Here is a 12,633-nt window from a genome sequence, read left to right as displayed (position 1 = left end):
TTCTTTCTTAAAGTAAAAGCTGCTGATAAGTCACAGGCTTTATAAAATGACTCATCTGACAGGAGATAAGGAAGAAGATGAATGTAGGGGAGAAGTGTAATAAATGAACACAGAGTTATTGACAGGCCCAGATGGTGCTTCGACGTACTGGTGACAGCAAGGTACGTGTTGGTCTGGATCTCTCCTGCTAAGCTGCGAGCGAAGCACTGGAACATTCCGGTGTCGTCCGGGAGCAGTCCATTAATCTGCAGACTGCCGCCCACCAGGACTCTATAGCGAGGTGTCTTCATGGGGCTTATGGGTACAGCATCCTTATACCACACTATATCTGGCTGAGGAACACCTGCAGGGGCATAGCAAGAGGAGTGTTATCTAACACATCCACACACATACTCTCTCTCTCACACACACACACACACGGTGCACAAACTCACCGCGAGCTTGGCATGGGATGTCTACCACCTTCTCCATCTCAGCAGTAATGTGTCTGTCGGGCTCCTTCACAAACTGGGGATGTTCTGCACAGAGTTCAGTTAAATCAGTCGTGAGAGTACTTGACCAGACTGATCTAAAACACTCAATAACACTGAAATATAGAGAGTGTGCAGGGCCTTCAGAAAGTATTCGACTTCATTATTGTTGCAGAATAAAATAAATAATTCAGGTTTTTTTTTTAGCTGTCAAAAATCATTAATACATTTAACATTGTCTTTAACAACCTACTGTATATATATAGTGGAGTGTTTAATCATCTGATATGACAGATCACACTAGATGTCGTGCATTAATAATATGCAGAAGCATCACGTGCATTCAAACCGAGGAGGTAATTGTGCACTTTTGCACTTTTAATAATTATGTTTTACATGAATATTGTGGGGAAAATATTTTAAGAGCAGAAAAAAAAAAAAAAAAAGCTAGGTAAAGCAAATGTTTTATACAGTAAATATAACTGATGATTTTAAGGCAAAGTTTTTATGAAAATGACTTTCGCTTTTGCGATTTTGCTCTACTGTTTAAAAGTCTGGGGTCAGCAATTATTTATTTGTTTGTTTGTTTAAGTTACATTCAGATGGATGCAAGGATGGATGGATGGATGCAAGGATGCATTACATTAATCAAACGTGTCAGTAAATACATTTATAATGTATTTCAATATATATTTCAAATACATGCTTTTTTACTTTTTGTTCATCAAAGAATCCTAAAAAATCAATAAAAAATTACTGATAACAAATAAATGTTTCTTGAGCATCAAATCAGTATACCACAATGATTTCTGAAGGACCATGTGAGATTGAAGATTGGAGTAATGATGCGGAAAATTCAGCTTTTCATCACATGAATAAATTAAATATATTCAAATGTAGTTATTATAAATGGTAATACAATTTCAACTCAATTCAGCCTTGGAGCGCATACAAGACTTCTTTCAAAAATCTTACCAACTCCAGACTAATTTATGGCTGTATATTTTGAACGTGGGTTCCCTTGTTTAAACTGAGCAACTGGACCTCGATATCTGTCAAAGTACCAAACAACAGTAGTGTAAAGAACTAAAACTGGTCAGACATCAAAAATCTTCAGCTCTTCCCAGAATCACCATCCTAGAAGCCTATTCTGACGAAGATCGATGCCAAGATTCACCCAGAGTTTGCTAAAATCCAGATGAGAAAGCATGAAACCTTTTGGAGGATCATCTTGTGCATAAACTTGGTCCAACACCAAGTAATACCATCCTTAGCATCATTCATAATAATAGTCTCTTTCCAGTAAAAGAAGCTGTTGGCATCAAAAGAAACATTAATAGACCCAAATACAGGCAAATCCTTGTGAGAACCTGGCAGATATCTAGGTTGTGTTCATTTTCTATCAGAACAACGGCCAAAAGCACACAGCAGAAAAGAATAAAAGAAGGTTAAAATTTTGCAATGACCCAGCAAGAACTTTGAGTCGAATCTAATTGAAATCTAGTGCAAGACTTAAAAACAGACACTCTCCATTCAATTTGGTAGAGCTGGAAGATATTTGCATGTGGGCGAGAATTAAACAAAGTAAATGTGCAAGGCTCGATGAGACCTACTCAAGGCTGTAATTGATGCAAGAGGGCTAGCATTTACTCTAAGAGATGAATGCTTTCGTAAATGAGTCTTTCATCTTGGAGAAAGGAAGGTTCTCGAATCATTTTTGATTTATTTTTTTGACATGCCTGTGTGTTGGCATTTTTGAAGATTAAAAAGGAAAAAAAATACAAATAAATTGAGGCACAGGGATGAAAACTTTCTGTACGAGGAGGCACATTTTGAGAAGTAGGAGGAATGTGTGGTTACCCAGGACGTGCAGATGTGCTCCAGCGCTGACAGAGGGGGCGCTACTGCTCCGGAGGGAGGCTTCACATTCGTAGTAGCCGCTGTCACTGACTACGGGACCGCTGATGGTCAGACGGCGGCCAAAGTCCCGGAGGCCTCGGTTTACCAGCACTCCATTTTTCCGCCATGTAATGCTGAGCTTAATGAGAGGCCTGGAGGTAGAGCGAGAGAGAGAAATACGGATAAACACAAGCAGGGAACGAGAGATAGGAGTGGCCTGAAGGAAACAAATAAACAGAATTGAGTTTTAATAGTTTGATAGAGGTCATTTTGAGTGCTTGTGTACACACACACACCTTGCATTGGCCACACACTCTAGTGTGACTTCAAACGTGCCAACCATCACACTGGTGTTCCTCGGTGGGATTATAATAGAAGGAGCGATGGGGTCTGCTGGGCCGCCAACGTCTGAAGAGAATCAGAAGCACATAGTCATGGAAATTACAAATGAGATCTCAATAGTTTCTCTTAAATTGGTTCAGCTTGCTGTCTGTCTGGAACTCAAGCTGTAAATTGGCTTCCTGGACTACTTAAATGCTGAATATTTAATAGAAATAGCTGTTTCTATACAGTACTGTTCAAACTGTTCTGTTTTTTTTTTCTTCTAACTTTTACTCAGCAACAATGCATTCAAACAATCAAAAGTGAGAGTGAAGACATTTATAATGTTACAAAAGAGTTCCAGTTCAAATAAAACTCTGTTATTTTGTACTTTCTGTTCTTTAAAGAAGATTTCTGATTTCTGAAAGATCGTGTGACCTGAAGCCTGGAATAATGGTTTGCATCACAGGAACACATTACATATCAAAATATATAGAAAACCATTATTTTACATTGTAATAAAATTCACGTTCTTATGGTATTTTTAATCATATAAACACAGCTTTGGTGAACATAAGAGCCTTCTTAAAAAAAACCTTCTGATAGAGTTAAACTGCTTTGTGATTAATAGCGTCAGAATTTTTTACAGCTGCAAATGAGCTTGTTTACTCTCTTTTTCATGATTATCAGGGTGTTATTCCACTGAAAGTCTTTTCCTAATCAACAGTCAATGAATAAAATCAAGCTCCAACCTGTGTTTCTCTCTGTCTAAATCCTGTTTTTGCTTTGAAACATGTGAAAATATTGCAGTAAATGGATTACCAAAAGCGTTTCACAGTGAATTTAAATGAAGAGCAAAGGGAGACTTTCTGTATTCTCTTGCTCATGAGATTTTACTTCTGTGGAAAAACACCTTAATAATCTCCCATGTGTCTTTCAAAACAATATCACAAAAAAAAGCTATCTATCTCAATATCTAAATTGAGTATATGATCCCATGAACATTTCTCATCCAAATTGTTCATGTGAGCTTTACTTATAACATGAACTTCACAGCTTCACACTTTTACAGTATGTATACATTTTGCATTCTTCTCAGTGGTTCTCCAACAAATGCCCGCTTCATGACCCCAATAAAGACATTATAGAGCCTGTGAAACATAGAACCAGAGAAACCATTTGAACGAGTAATCTCCGAGCAATAAAAGAGAGAGAGATAGAGAGATAGAAAGCCAGAGTAAAGGTGGAGGTAGTGAGAGAAGACAGACATAAAGATAATCTTGAAGCCCTGAGCACTTGTTCGTCTCTTTCTCACATCCCTCTCTATTATGTGCTTAGTATTATATATGTAATTGTCTGCACCCTCTCCTCCTGTAAGTGCACTGTAATACCTTCGCTAATGTGCCACACTGCAGAATGGGGCCTGATTGAGAGACACGGTCGACATGATTAAATGCCATGCAATCATTTGCCGGCTTCTGGAAACCTTTAGCTGTCCATTGATTCTCTGCCCTCAATCGGCGATATCTCTTTTCTTCTGTCTTGATCTTATTCCTCTTTATTTGCCTCCTTTTCCATACTTGGACCCCTGGATAAGAGTTACAATAGGCCATGATTTCACAGAGGGGCTTTATGGTCTGCCTCTCTTTTTCATAAATCGGTTTTTGTGGGGTCTATTAAAGAGAGGGGCTGTTTTTATGAGGGTGATTAATCACCCTGTCATTGTGGCACCACAGGACCACATACAACGCTCCATGAAGCTTCACCACACGCTACATATTCGCAATCTACTGCGCACTGAGTTGGGGAATATTGATTCTTGAAAAACTGAAGTCTGACCCAGTGTGTGCACTACATTAGGTGTCATACATAGCCATTAGGGGGCGATGGAGTTGTTTACTTTTGAAAGCCAATTCAGCTGTTGGATAGTATGAAAAATCTATTTGCAAATAAATAAGATTGCCTGGCAGTTTGTGCTTCCGAACATTGAGAAGTGATGCTAATGTAGCAGGTGTGTGTTTGGTTTAGTTTACACTGCAGGTCTTGATGCCCAATTCTGATTTTTTTGCCTATATCCGATTTTTTGAGCTGTCCGTTTACATGTTCTTTCAATTTTAACTAGGGGTGCACCGAAATTTCGGCCGCCGAAAATTTTCGGCCAAAAGGGCATTATCGGTTTCGGGCCGAAATAAAAAAAAACAGCCGAAAACGTAAACCGAAAATGAATGTCACCCGCCCCTCCCATCCGTGCACAAGCGCTAAGGTTTCACTCACGGTCGAGCTGTTATCACGCGTCTGCCTATCAAAGATTAAGCAAGTCAAAGGGCTGTCACAATAAAAAAAAGCTTGTCACAAAGCTGCACAATCGATCTGACCAACCAACACAAGTTTCGAAAACGAAAACAGGGAATCGATTTTAACGGCCTTCTCTCGGAGCGCGTCCAGCTCGTCACTATACGCTCGCAGCGAACGCGCGTCACACAGCAACTGCAGGTTCTGACACACACACACACACACACACACACATACACACACACACACACAGCCTATTAGTGCATAATATCAATGTAGCCTTCAGCAGGGGCGCAACTATCCAGTGTTAGAGGGGTATGCAGCAAAACATTTTGGCGCCCCCACCCCCACTTCTAAATAAATAATTGTCGGACATCATCATGTATCGGCTTGAAATAATAAATGTTTATTTTAAAGTATATCAAACAGCCACTGTAAACCTACCATAATTATATGGTATGTACACATATATACCATATTTTTTAGGGAGGTCTAGCATTAGTTTTTAGGTACAGAAATTGAATAAAGTAATCAAATGTAAAACAGCATTGCATATTTGACTGTATAAATTAAAGATTGTTCTTTATTAAAGTTACAAAAGCTTTTTAATCAAGAGCAGTGAGTGATTTCTCTGTTGTTGCTGCTCGATTAATATAAAGACTGTCATAGAGAATGCACTGATACAGTGGCCTACGTTCAGCCGGCTATGTCTGCTATAGGATACTTACCAAGACGGGCATTTTGACCATTTTTGTGTGCATTTGTCCATTTAAATACAATACTTCAGAGAGAGCTTATACAACCCGAATTCCGGAAAAGTTGGGACGTTTTTTAAATTTTAATAAAATGAAAACTAGAAGACTTTCAAATCACATGAGCCAATATTTTATTCACAATAGAACATAGATAACGTAGCAAATGTTTAAACTGAGAAAGTTTACAATTTTATGCACAAAATGAGCTCATTTCAATTTTGATTTCTGCTACAGGTCTCAAAATAGTTGGGACGGGGCATGTTTACCATGGTGTAGCATCTCCTTTTCTTTTCAAAACAGTTTGGAATTTGGTCCCATTCTTGCCTTATATAGATTTCCAGCTGTTGAAGAGTTCATGGTCGTCTTTGACGTATTTTTCGTTTAATGATGCGCCAAATGTTCTCTATAGGTGAAAGATCTGGACTGCAGGCAGGCCAGGTTAGCACCCGGACTCTTCTACGACGAAGCCATGCTGTTGTTATAGCTGCAGTATGTGGTTTTGCATTGTCCTGCTGAAATAAACAAGGCCTTCCCTGAAATAGACGTTGTTTGGAGGGAAGCATATGTTGCTCTAAAACCTTTATATACCTTTCAGCATTCACAGAGCCTTCCAAAACATGCAAGCTGCCCATACCGTATGCACTTATGCACCCCCATACCATCAGAGATGCTGGCTTTTGAACTTAACGCTGATAACATGCTGGAAGGTCTCCCTCCTCTTTAGCCCGGAGGACACGGCGTCCGTGATTTCCAACAAGAATGTCAAATTTGGACTCGTCTGACCATAAAACACTATTCCACTTTGAAATAGTCCATTTTAAATGAGCCTTGGCCCACAAGACACGACGGCGCTTCTGGACCATGTTCACATATGGCTTCCTTTTTACATGATAGAGCTTTAGTTGGCATCTGCTGATGGCATGGCGGATTGTGTTTACCGACAGTGGTTTCTGAAAGTATTCCTGGGCCCATTTAGTAATGTCATGGACACAATCATGCCGATGAGTGATGCAGTGTCGTCTGAGAGCCCGAAGACCACGGGCATCCAATAAAGGTCTCCGGCCTTGTCCCTTACGCACAGAGATTTCTCCAGTTTCTCTGAATCTTTTGATGATGTTATGCACTGTAGATGATGAGATTTGCAAAGCCTTTGCAATTTGACGTTGAGGAACATTGTTTTTAAAGTTTTCCACAATTTTTTTCCACAGTCTTTCAAAGATTGGAGAGCCTCTGCCCATCTTTACTTCTGAGAGACTCTGCTTCTCTAAGACAAAGCTTTTATAGCTAATCATGTTACAGACCTGATATCAATTAACTTAATTAATCACTAGATGTTCTCCCAGCTGAATCTTTTCAAAACTGCTTGCTTTTTTAGCCATTTGTTGCCCCCGTGCCAACTTTTTTGAGACCTGTAACAGGCATTAAATTTTAAAGGAGCTAATTAAGTGGATAAAAGTGTAAAATTTCTCAGTTTAAACATTTACTACGTTATCTATGTTCTATTGTGAATAAAATATTGGCTCATGTGATTTGAAAGTCTTCTAGTTTTCATTTTATTAAAATTTAAAAAACGTCCCAACTTTTCCGGAATTCGGGTTGTATTTGCGTGCATGCCGAGGTGCGGGTTTGCGCTTCGGATGAGCGCATGCACAAATCTTCACACTGCGTGCGCGAGCTTGCGTCCTCTGGCTCTTAAATGTTTAAACTGACAAAGCTTAAACGAGTTTAGTTTAAACACAGAAACATCAGCACCTGGGTGATTACAGAATAAATGACTGCTCATATTCCAGCATAAGGCATTCACATTGAACTAGAGTGCATGGTTTGTCCATGTTTTTTATGTCTGGGAATCCAGAATGCGCATGCATCAACAGAAACATATATTAGCTGAAACCTGTTTGTTTTACGTGCTATTTATAGCGAACCATATTACAGATGCTTTGTCCTACTAACTTCAGCCGCCAAACGGGCGATCATACAGTGAGGAAAATTGCAGTAGTCAAGGTGAGCTGACATGTTATCAAGTACTGTTTGCAGAATTACCGGATCTGCGTCCTCGCAGACATCACACTCCCGAGTCGAATGCACAAAGTCTGAACTACTGAGGATGCAAGTCCGAAATCAGCGGCTGAAGTTAGTAGGATAAACAAAAAAATAAAGAACGTCTGTGTTGGCCCGGGTTTCGAACACGCGCTAAAAGACAGTATTCCATGAGAGATGACAGTCACTAACCACTGAGCTACCAAGCTACACTGAATTAACACCAGATCTCTAGATTTAAGACAGGACTCTCGGCTGTACATCGTGCAGCTGCTGAATCAAGGAAATGTGACCGTGTTAACTTGTGGCCTGTGTTTACCTATTATGAAAATAAACAATAGCAGAACACTGACTACATTTTATGGTTCATGATGTTAAAGAACATTTCATAACGTCTCAGACAACTGTACATTTGTGGCTACTGTGGCTTAATTATAAACACTATCGTTAACTCATATTTACCCTAGTAAAAACATGGTACATTTTAGTACGATCGTCACTTCCCAATGCAAACACGCCCAATAAAATGGCCCCACCCCTGTCACTTGATTGACAGGTTTCAGTGTAGACGTTGGAAATTCAAATGCAAAAGGTATTGCGATTCCATTTGAGTTTTGGCAGTTTACATGCACAGTGCAAAGAGAGTGAAAAGGCAATGGTGGTAATTAATATTGCTATTTAAATATGACAGGCTCATAGCTCGTAAGATATGGGAAACACAATTGCAAACAGACTTTGCATTTCCATTTTAAATTTGGCAGACACTGTGCATTCACTTAATCGAAAATGAAAACGGTAATGCGCGATTTGCATTTGCGTTTGGATTATGTCACATTTTATGCGTCCACAAATTGAAAACGCAATTGCAAATACAATTTGCAATGCCTTTTGAATAATGTCCGCAATATCATTCCATAGTTTAAATCCTACCGTTTGCCTTTCACCATCCACTTATTTAGCTTCTGTCGCATCCCTTGACATGCCATCTCCTTTTCCCTCTTTCTTTTTCTATTTTTAGCCCCCGATAGCTTTTTGTTTTATCCATATTTTTCGTGTTTCAACGACGACAACGCACTAACGTTACAGCTGCTCACTCAGCGCTCACTGCGCCCCGCCCACTCGTGATATTACCCTTCTATGTCTAAATTCTATGATGGAATATTATGAGGGCATATGCGCCTGTTAGTCCTCTAAAATGTATATATATTTTTTATATATACATTTTAATATAAATATATATAACTTTTCTTATAAAATAATAAAAAAAATAAATTAATTAACCATCACTTTGGCGCCCCCCATAGTGCGGCGCCCCTATGCGCCGCATATAGCGCATACCCACTTTTTGCGCCACTGGCCTTCAGTAATGTTTTTCATTGATGTTATGGCAGTCCACATTGCTGACTTGTGCGCGTCTCAAGCGCCCTCTTTATGTTCGCCCTAATGCCTGTTTAGTTGTCGGTGGATTTGCCTATATTTGGCGTTGAAAAACGGATCAACGCCAAATATAGGCAATTTACTAACGATTCAATGAACACTTTGCCTATTTCTCAAAAATCGAACAGGATTTTTTTTTCACAAAAGTGACAGCCCTATAGGTACGAGAGGACACCAAAGTTGCAATATGTAGCATTTGTTCTGCAAAATCTCCAAAATTGTGGATTTATTTTGCACAATTTTTAAAAAACTATTTTATTTGATGGAACATAAAACTTGAAGAATAATTATTATTTATATTTATTGTTAAAAATATTTTATGTTTTGTTATGTAACTGTTAATAAAAGTTTGATTATTATATTGTGATTTTTCAATTCAGATCCATTAAATCCAAGCAATATATATATACGTTTTTAAAAGAAGCCATTTTCGGCTTCAGTTTCGGTTTTCGGCCAAGTGCATCCTAAATTTTCGGTTTCGGTTTCGGTTTCGGCGCAGAATTTTCATTTCGGTGCGTCACTAATTTTAACCCATATCTGATTCATGTGTTTACACTTGCCCTACCATCTGAAACATTGTGCATGCATTGTTGTCAGATGTTTTTTATATATAGTATTTTTTTTGCCCAGTAGTTTGAATTAGCCGTGTGAATTTACACTAATTAAACCACAGAGAAGTACCAAATTGTCGCAGTTTTAATGACATACAGAACGCAATGCCTCAGAAAATCCAATCCAATCACATATGAATGAGGCCTGAAACCGATCTCGAGATACCTGAATGCATGCGTTTTCTTTTTTCGGGTTTACACCGTCACAGAACAGATCGGATCTGTGTCACATATGAGCAAAAAATCGGAATTGGGTCACATTTAACTGGCAGTGTAAATGAGGCCTTTGAGTCAGCTTGCATCAGTTCAACCCTATTCTTTATCATTTCAGGTTTACTCTCCACTATTCGTATCAATAAAAAAGGAAATACACTAGCAACAGTTATTTTAATAATACTTTTTACATGTAATTACATGTAATCTGGATTACGTTATCAGATTACAAAATAAATTACTAGATTATTTTAAATATTTAAATACTCGTAAAATAGCCTAAAGCTTTTATACATTCAGAAAGTTTTCTAGTTTTGTACACATTCACACAAAGACCATATGGATATAATTACACTGAAAATTGAGAGGCCACAGCATTTGACCCCTGGATTTACAAAAAAATAAATAAACCAATAAATAAATCAATTTAAAGAAGTTTCATTGTGTTAAGAGTTTAACGTTGAATCATATATATATATATATATGTATATATATATACATATATATATATATATATATATACATATATATATATATATATATTTTTTTTTTCTTTTCTATGATTTAATTGATCATTAGCTTTTCAATAAATTCACAAACCCCTTGCAGTTCCTTCACAAGTCCCAGCTTGGGAAACCTTGATGTAATGTAATTTTTTAATGTACTTCATGTTGTTGATAACAATGAATTGAATATATTTTCTTTCTCTTTGTATTTATTGGCCTTCTGAGATAGATAGAAAGATTCTAATTTTCCTCTTGACAACAGTCCACATATTCTCTCTGGGGTTCAGGTCTGGGGAGTTTGCTGGCCAGTCAAGCACACCAACACCATGGTCATTTATCCAACTGTTGGTGCTTTTGGCAGTGTGGGCAGGTGCCAAATCTTGCTGGAAAATGAAATCAGCATCTTCAAAAAGCTGGTCAGCAGAAGGAAGCATGAAGTGCTCCACAATTTATTGGTAAACTGGTGCAGTGACTTTGGTTTTCAAAAAACACAAAGGACCAACACAAGTAGATGTTATTGCACCCCAAATCATCACAGACTGTGCAAACTTAACACTGGACTTCAAGCAACGTGTGCTATGAGCTTCTGTACCTTTCCTACAGACTCTAGGACCTTGGTTTCCAAATGAAATACAAAACTTGCTCTCATCTGAAAAGAGGACTTTGGACCAATGGCAACAGTCCATTTCTTTTTCTCCTTAGCCCAGGTAAGATACCTCTGACGTTGTCTGTGGTTCAGGAGTGGCTTAACAAGAGGAATATGACAACTGTAGTCAAATTCCTTGACACGTCTGTTTGTGGTGGCTCTTGATGCCTTGACCCCAGCCTCAGTCCATTCCTTGTGAAGTTCCCTCAAATTCTTGAATAGATTTTGCTTGACAATCCTCATAAGGCAGCGGTTCTCTCGGTTGGTTGTGCATCTTTTTCTTCCACTCTTTTTCCTTTCACTCAACTTTCTGTTAACATGCTTGGATACAGCACTCTGTGAAAAGCCAGCTTCTTTGGCAATGAATGTTTTGTGGCTTACCCTGCTTGTGAAGGGTCTCAGTGATTGTCTCTTATGGACAACTATCAGATCTGCAGTCTTCCCCATGATTGTGTAGCCTAGTGAACCAAACTGAGAGACCATTTTGAAGGCTCAGGAAACCTTTTCAGGTGTTTAGAGTTGATTAGCTGATTGGCATGTCACCATATTCTAATTTGTTGAGTTGAATTGAATTGGTGTGTGTATATATATAATTATTATATTAGGGCTGGGCAAGTTAACATGTTATTATCATTTATTTTATTATTATGAAAGCCTATTGCTCACTGGCTATGAATACACATACAGACAAACCATGGGTCACAGGAGGGGTGATATGTTGATCAGTATTGGCATCTATTGGTCATCACACATCTCTTCCAATGAAAGCATTTGGGGTGGGCTTAAGACTGCAGTAGCACTCACAGCAATGCTCTCGATAAAATGATTTAGGCTAAGCATCAACATTCACAAACCATTGTTCACTGTTATTTTTAACAGAAAAGAATGCAACATGCTTGTAATCATGACTTCATAAGTTGCACATGAAGACAGCAGAGAAGCACTCTCGCTCAGTGAAGTGTATCGTTTTGTTAACTTTGTGGTTTATTATTTTGAGTCATTTGGGACCTGGACCACTCACAATATATTGCTTTACAGATCTATAAATTTTGCCTCTCAGAAATGTACATGCAATCATGCTGCATGTATCAGAAGTTCTATGCTCCGCGTGGTTAGTACTTAGCCATCAAGTTTTGTCCTGTGCCACACTCTTGTTGTGTTGGGCCCCGCAGGAGTATGCACTCAGAAGGTACCTGTTATAGGCTCTGGACTCTGAGCACGACTTGTTTTTCTGTAATAAACTATAAAATATTTTCTATAATAATGTAAGTGCACTGGCAGTGGCAAATTATTTTTTTGTTTTGTTTTTGGTTTTATATTTAATTTGATTTCATCAATGTTTTAAGTTGAGATTTACAAGTAATATTTAACTGCTACTATATAGAAGGAATACTGTTGTAAAAAAAGCACTGTATGCAAACCAAATGTTGTTGAACTTTTGTT

At 38.3% G+C, this 12,633-nt stretch overlaps 1 protein-coding gene across 3 annotated transcripts in view; it reads right to left on the bottom strand.

The window, feature by feature from the left end:
* Positions 1-12,633, bottom strand: part of LOC132151563 (protein sidekick-2-like) — a 135,345-nt gene that overhangs the window by 40,869 nt on the left and 81,843 nt on the right. For all 3 annotated transcript variants that reach the window (XM_059559754.1, XM_059559763.1, XM_059559773.1), the window contains exons 6-9: positions 2,666-2,777; positions 2,331-2,521; positions 435-518; positions 149-343 (exon numbers count right to left, since the gene is read on the bottom strand). In XM_059559754.1, the coding sequence (XP_059415737.1) occupies positions 149-343; positions 435-518; positions 2,331-2,521; positions 2,666-2,777 (582 nt within the window). The remainder of the gene's footprint in view (positions 1-148; positions 344-434; positions 519-2,330; positions 2,522-2,665; positions 2,778-12,633) is intronic.

Source organism: Carassius carassius, chromosome 1, assembly GCF_963082965.1.
Source record: "Carassius carassius chromosome 1, fCarCar2.1, whole genome shotgun sequence".
NCBI classification, from domain to species: Eukaryota; Metazoa; Chordata; class Actinopteri; order Cypriniformes; family Cyprinidae; genus Carassius; species Carassius carassius.
This window is presented reverse-complemented; position numbering and strand designations above follow the sequence as displayed.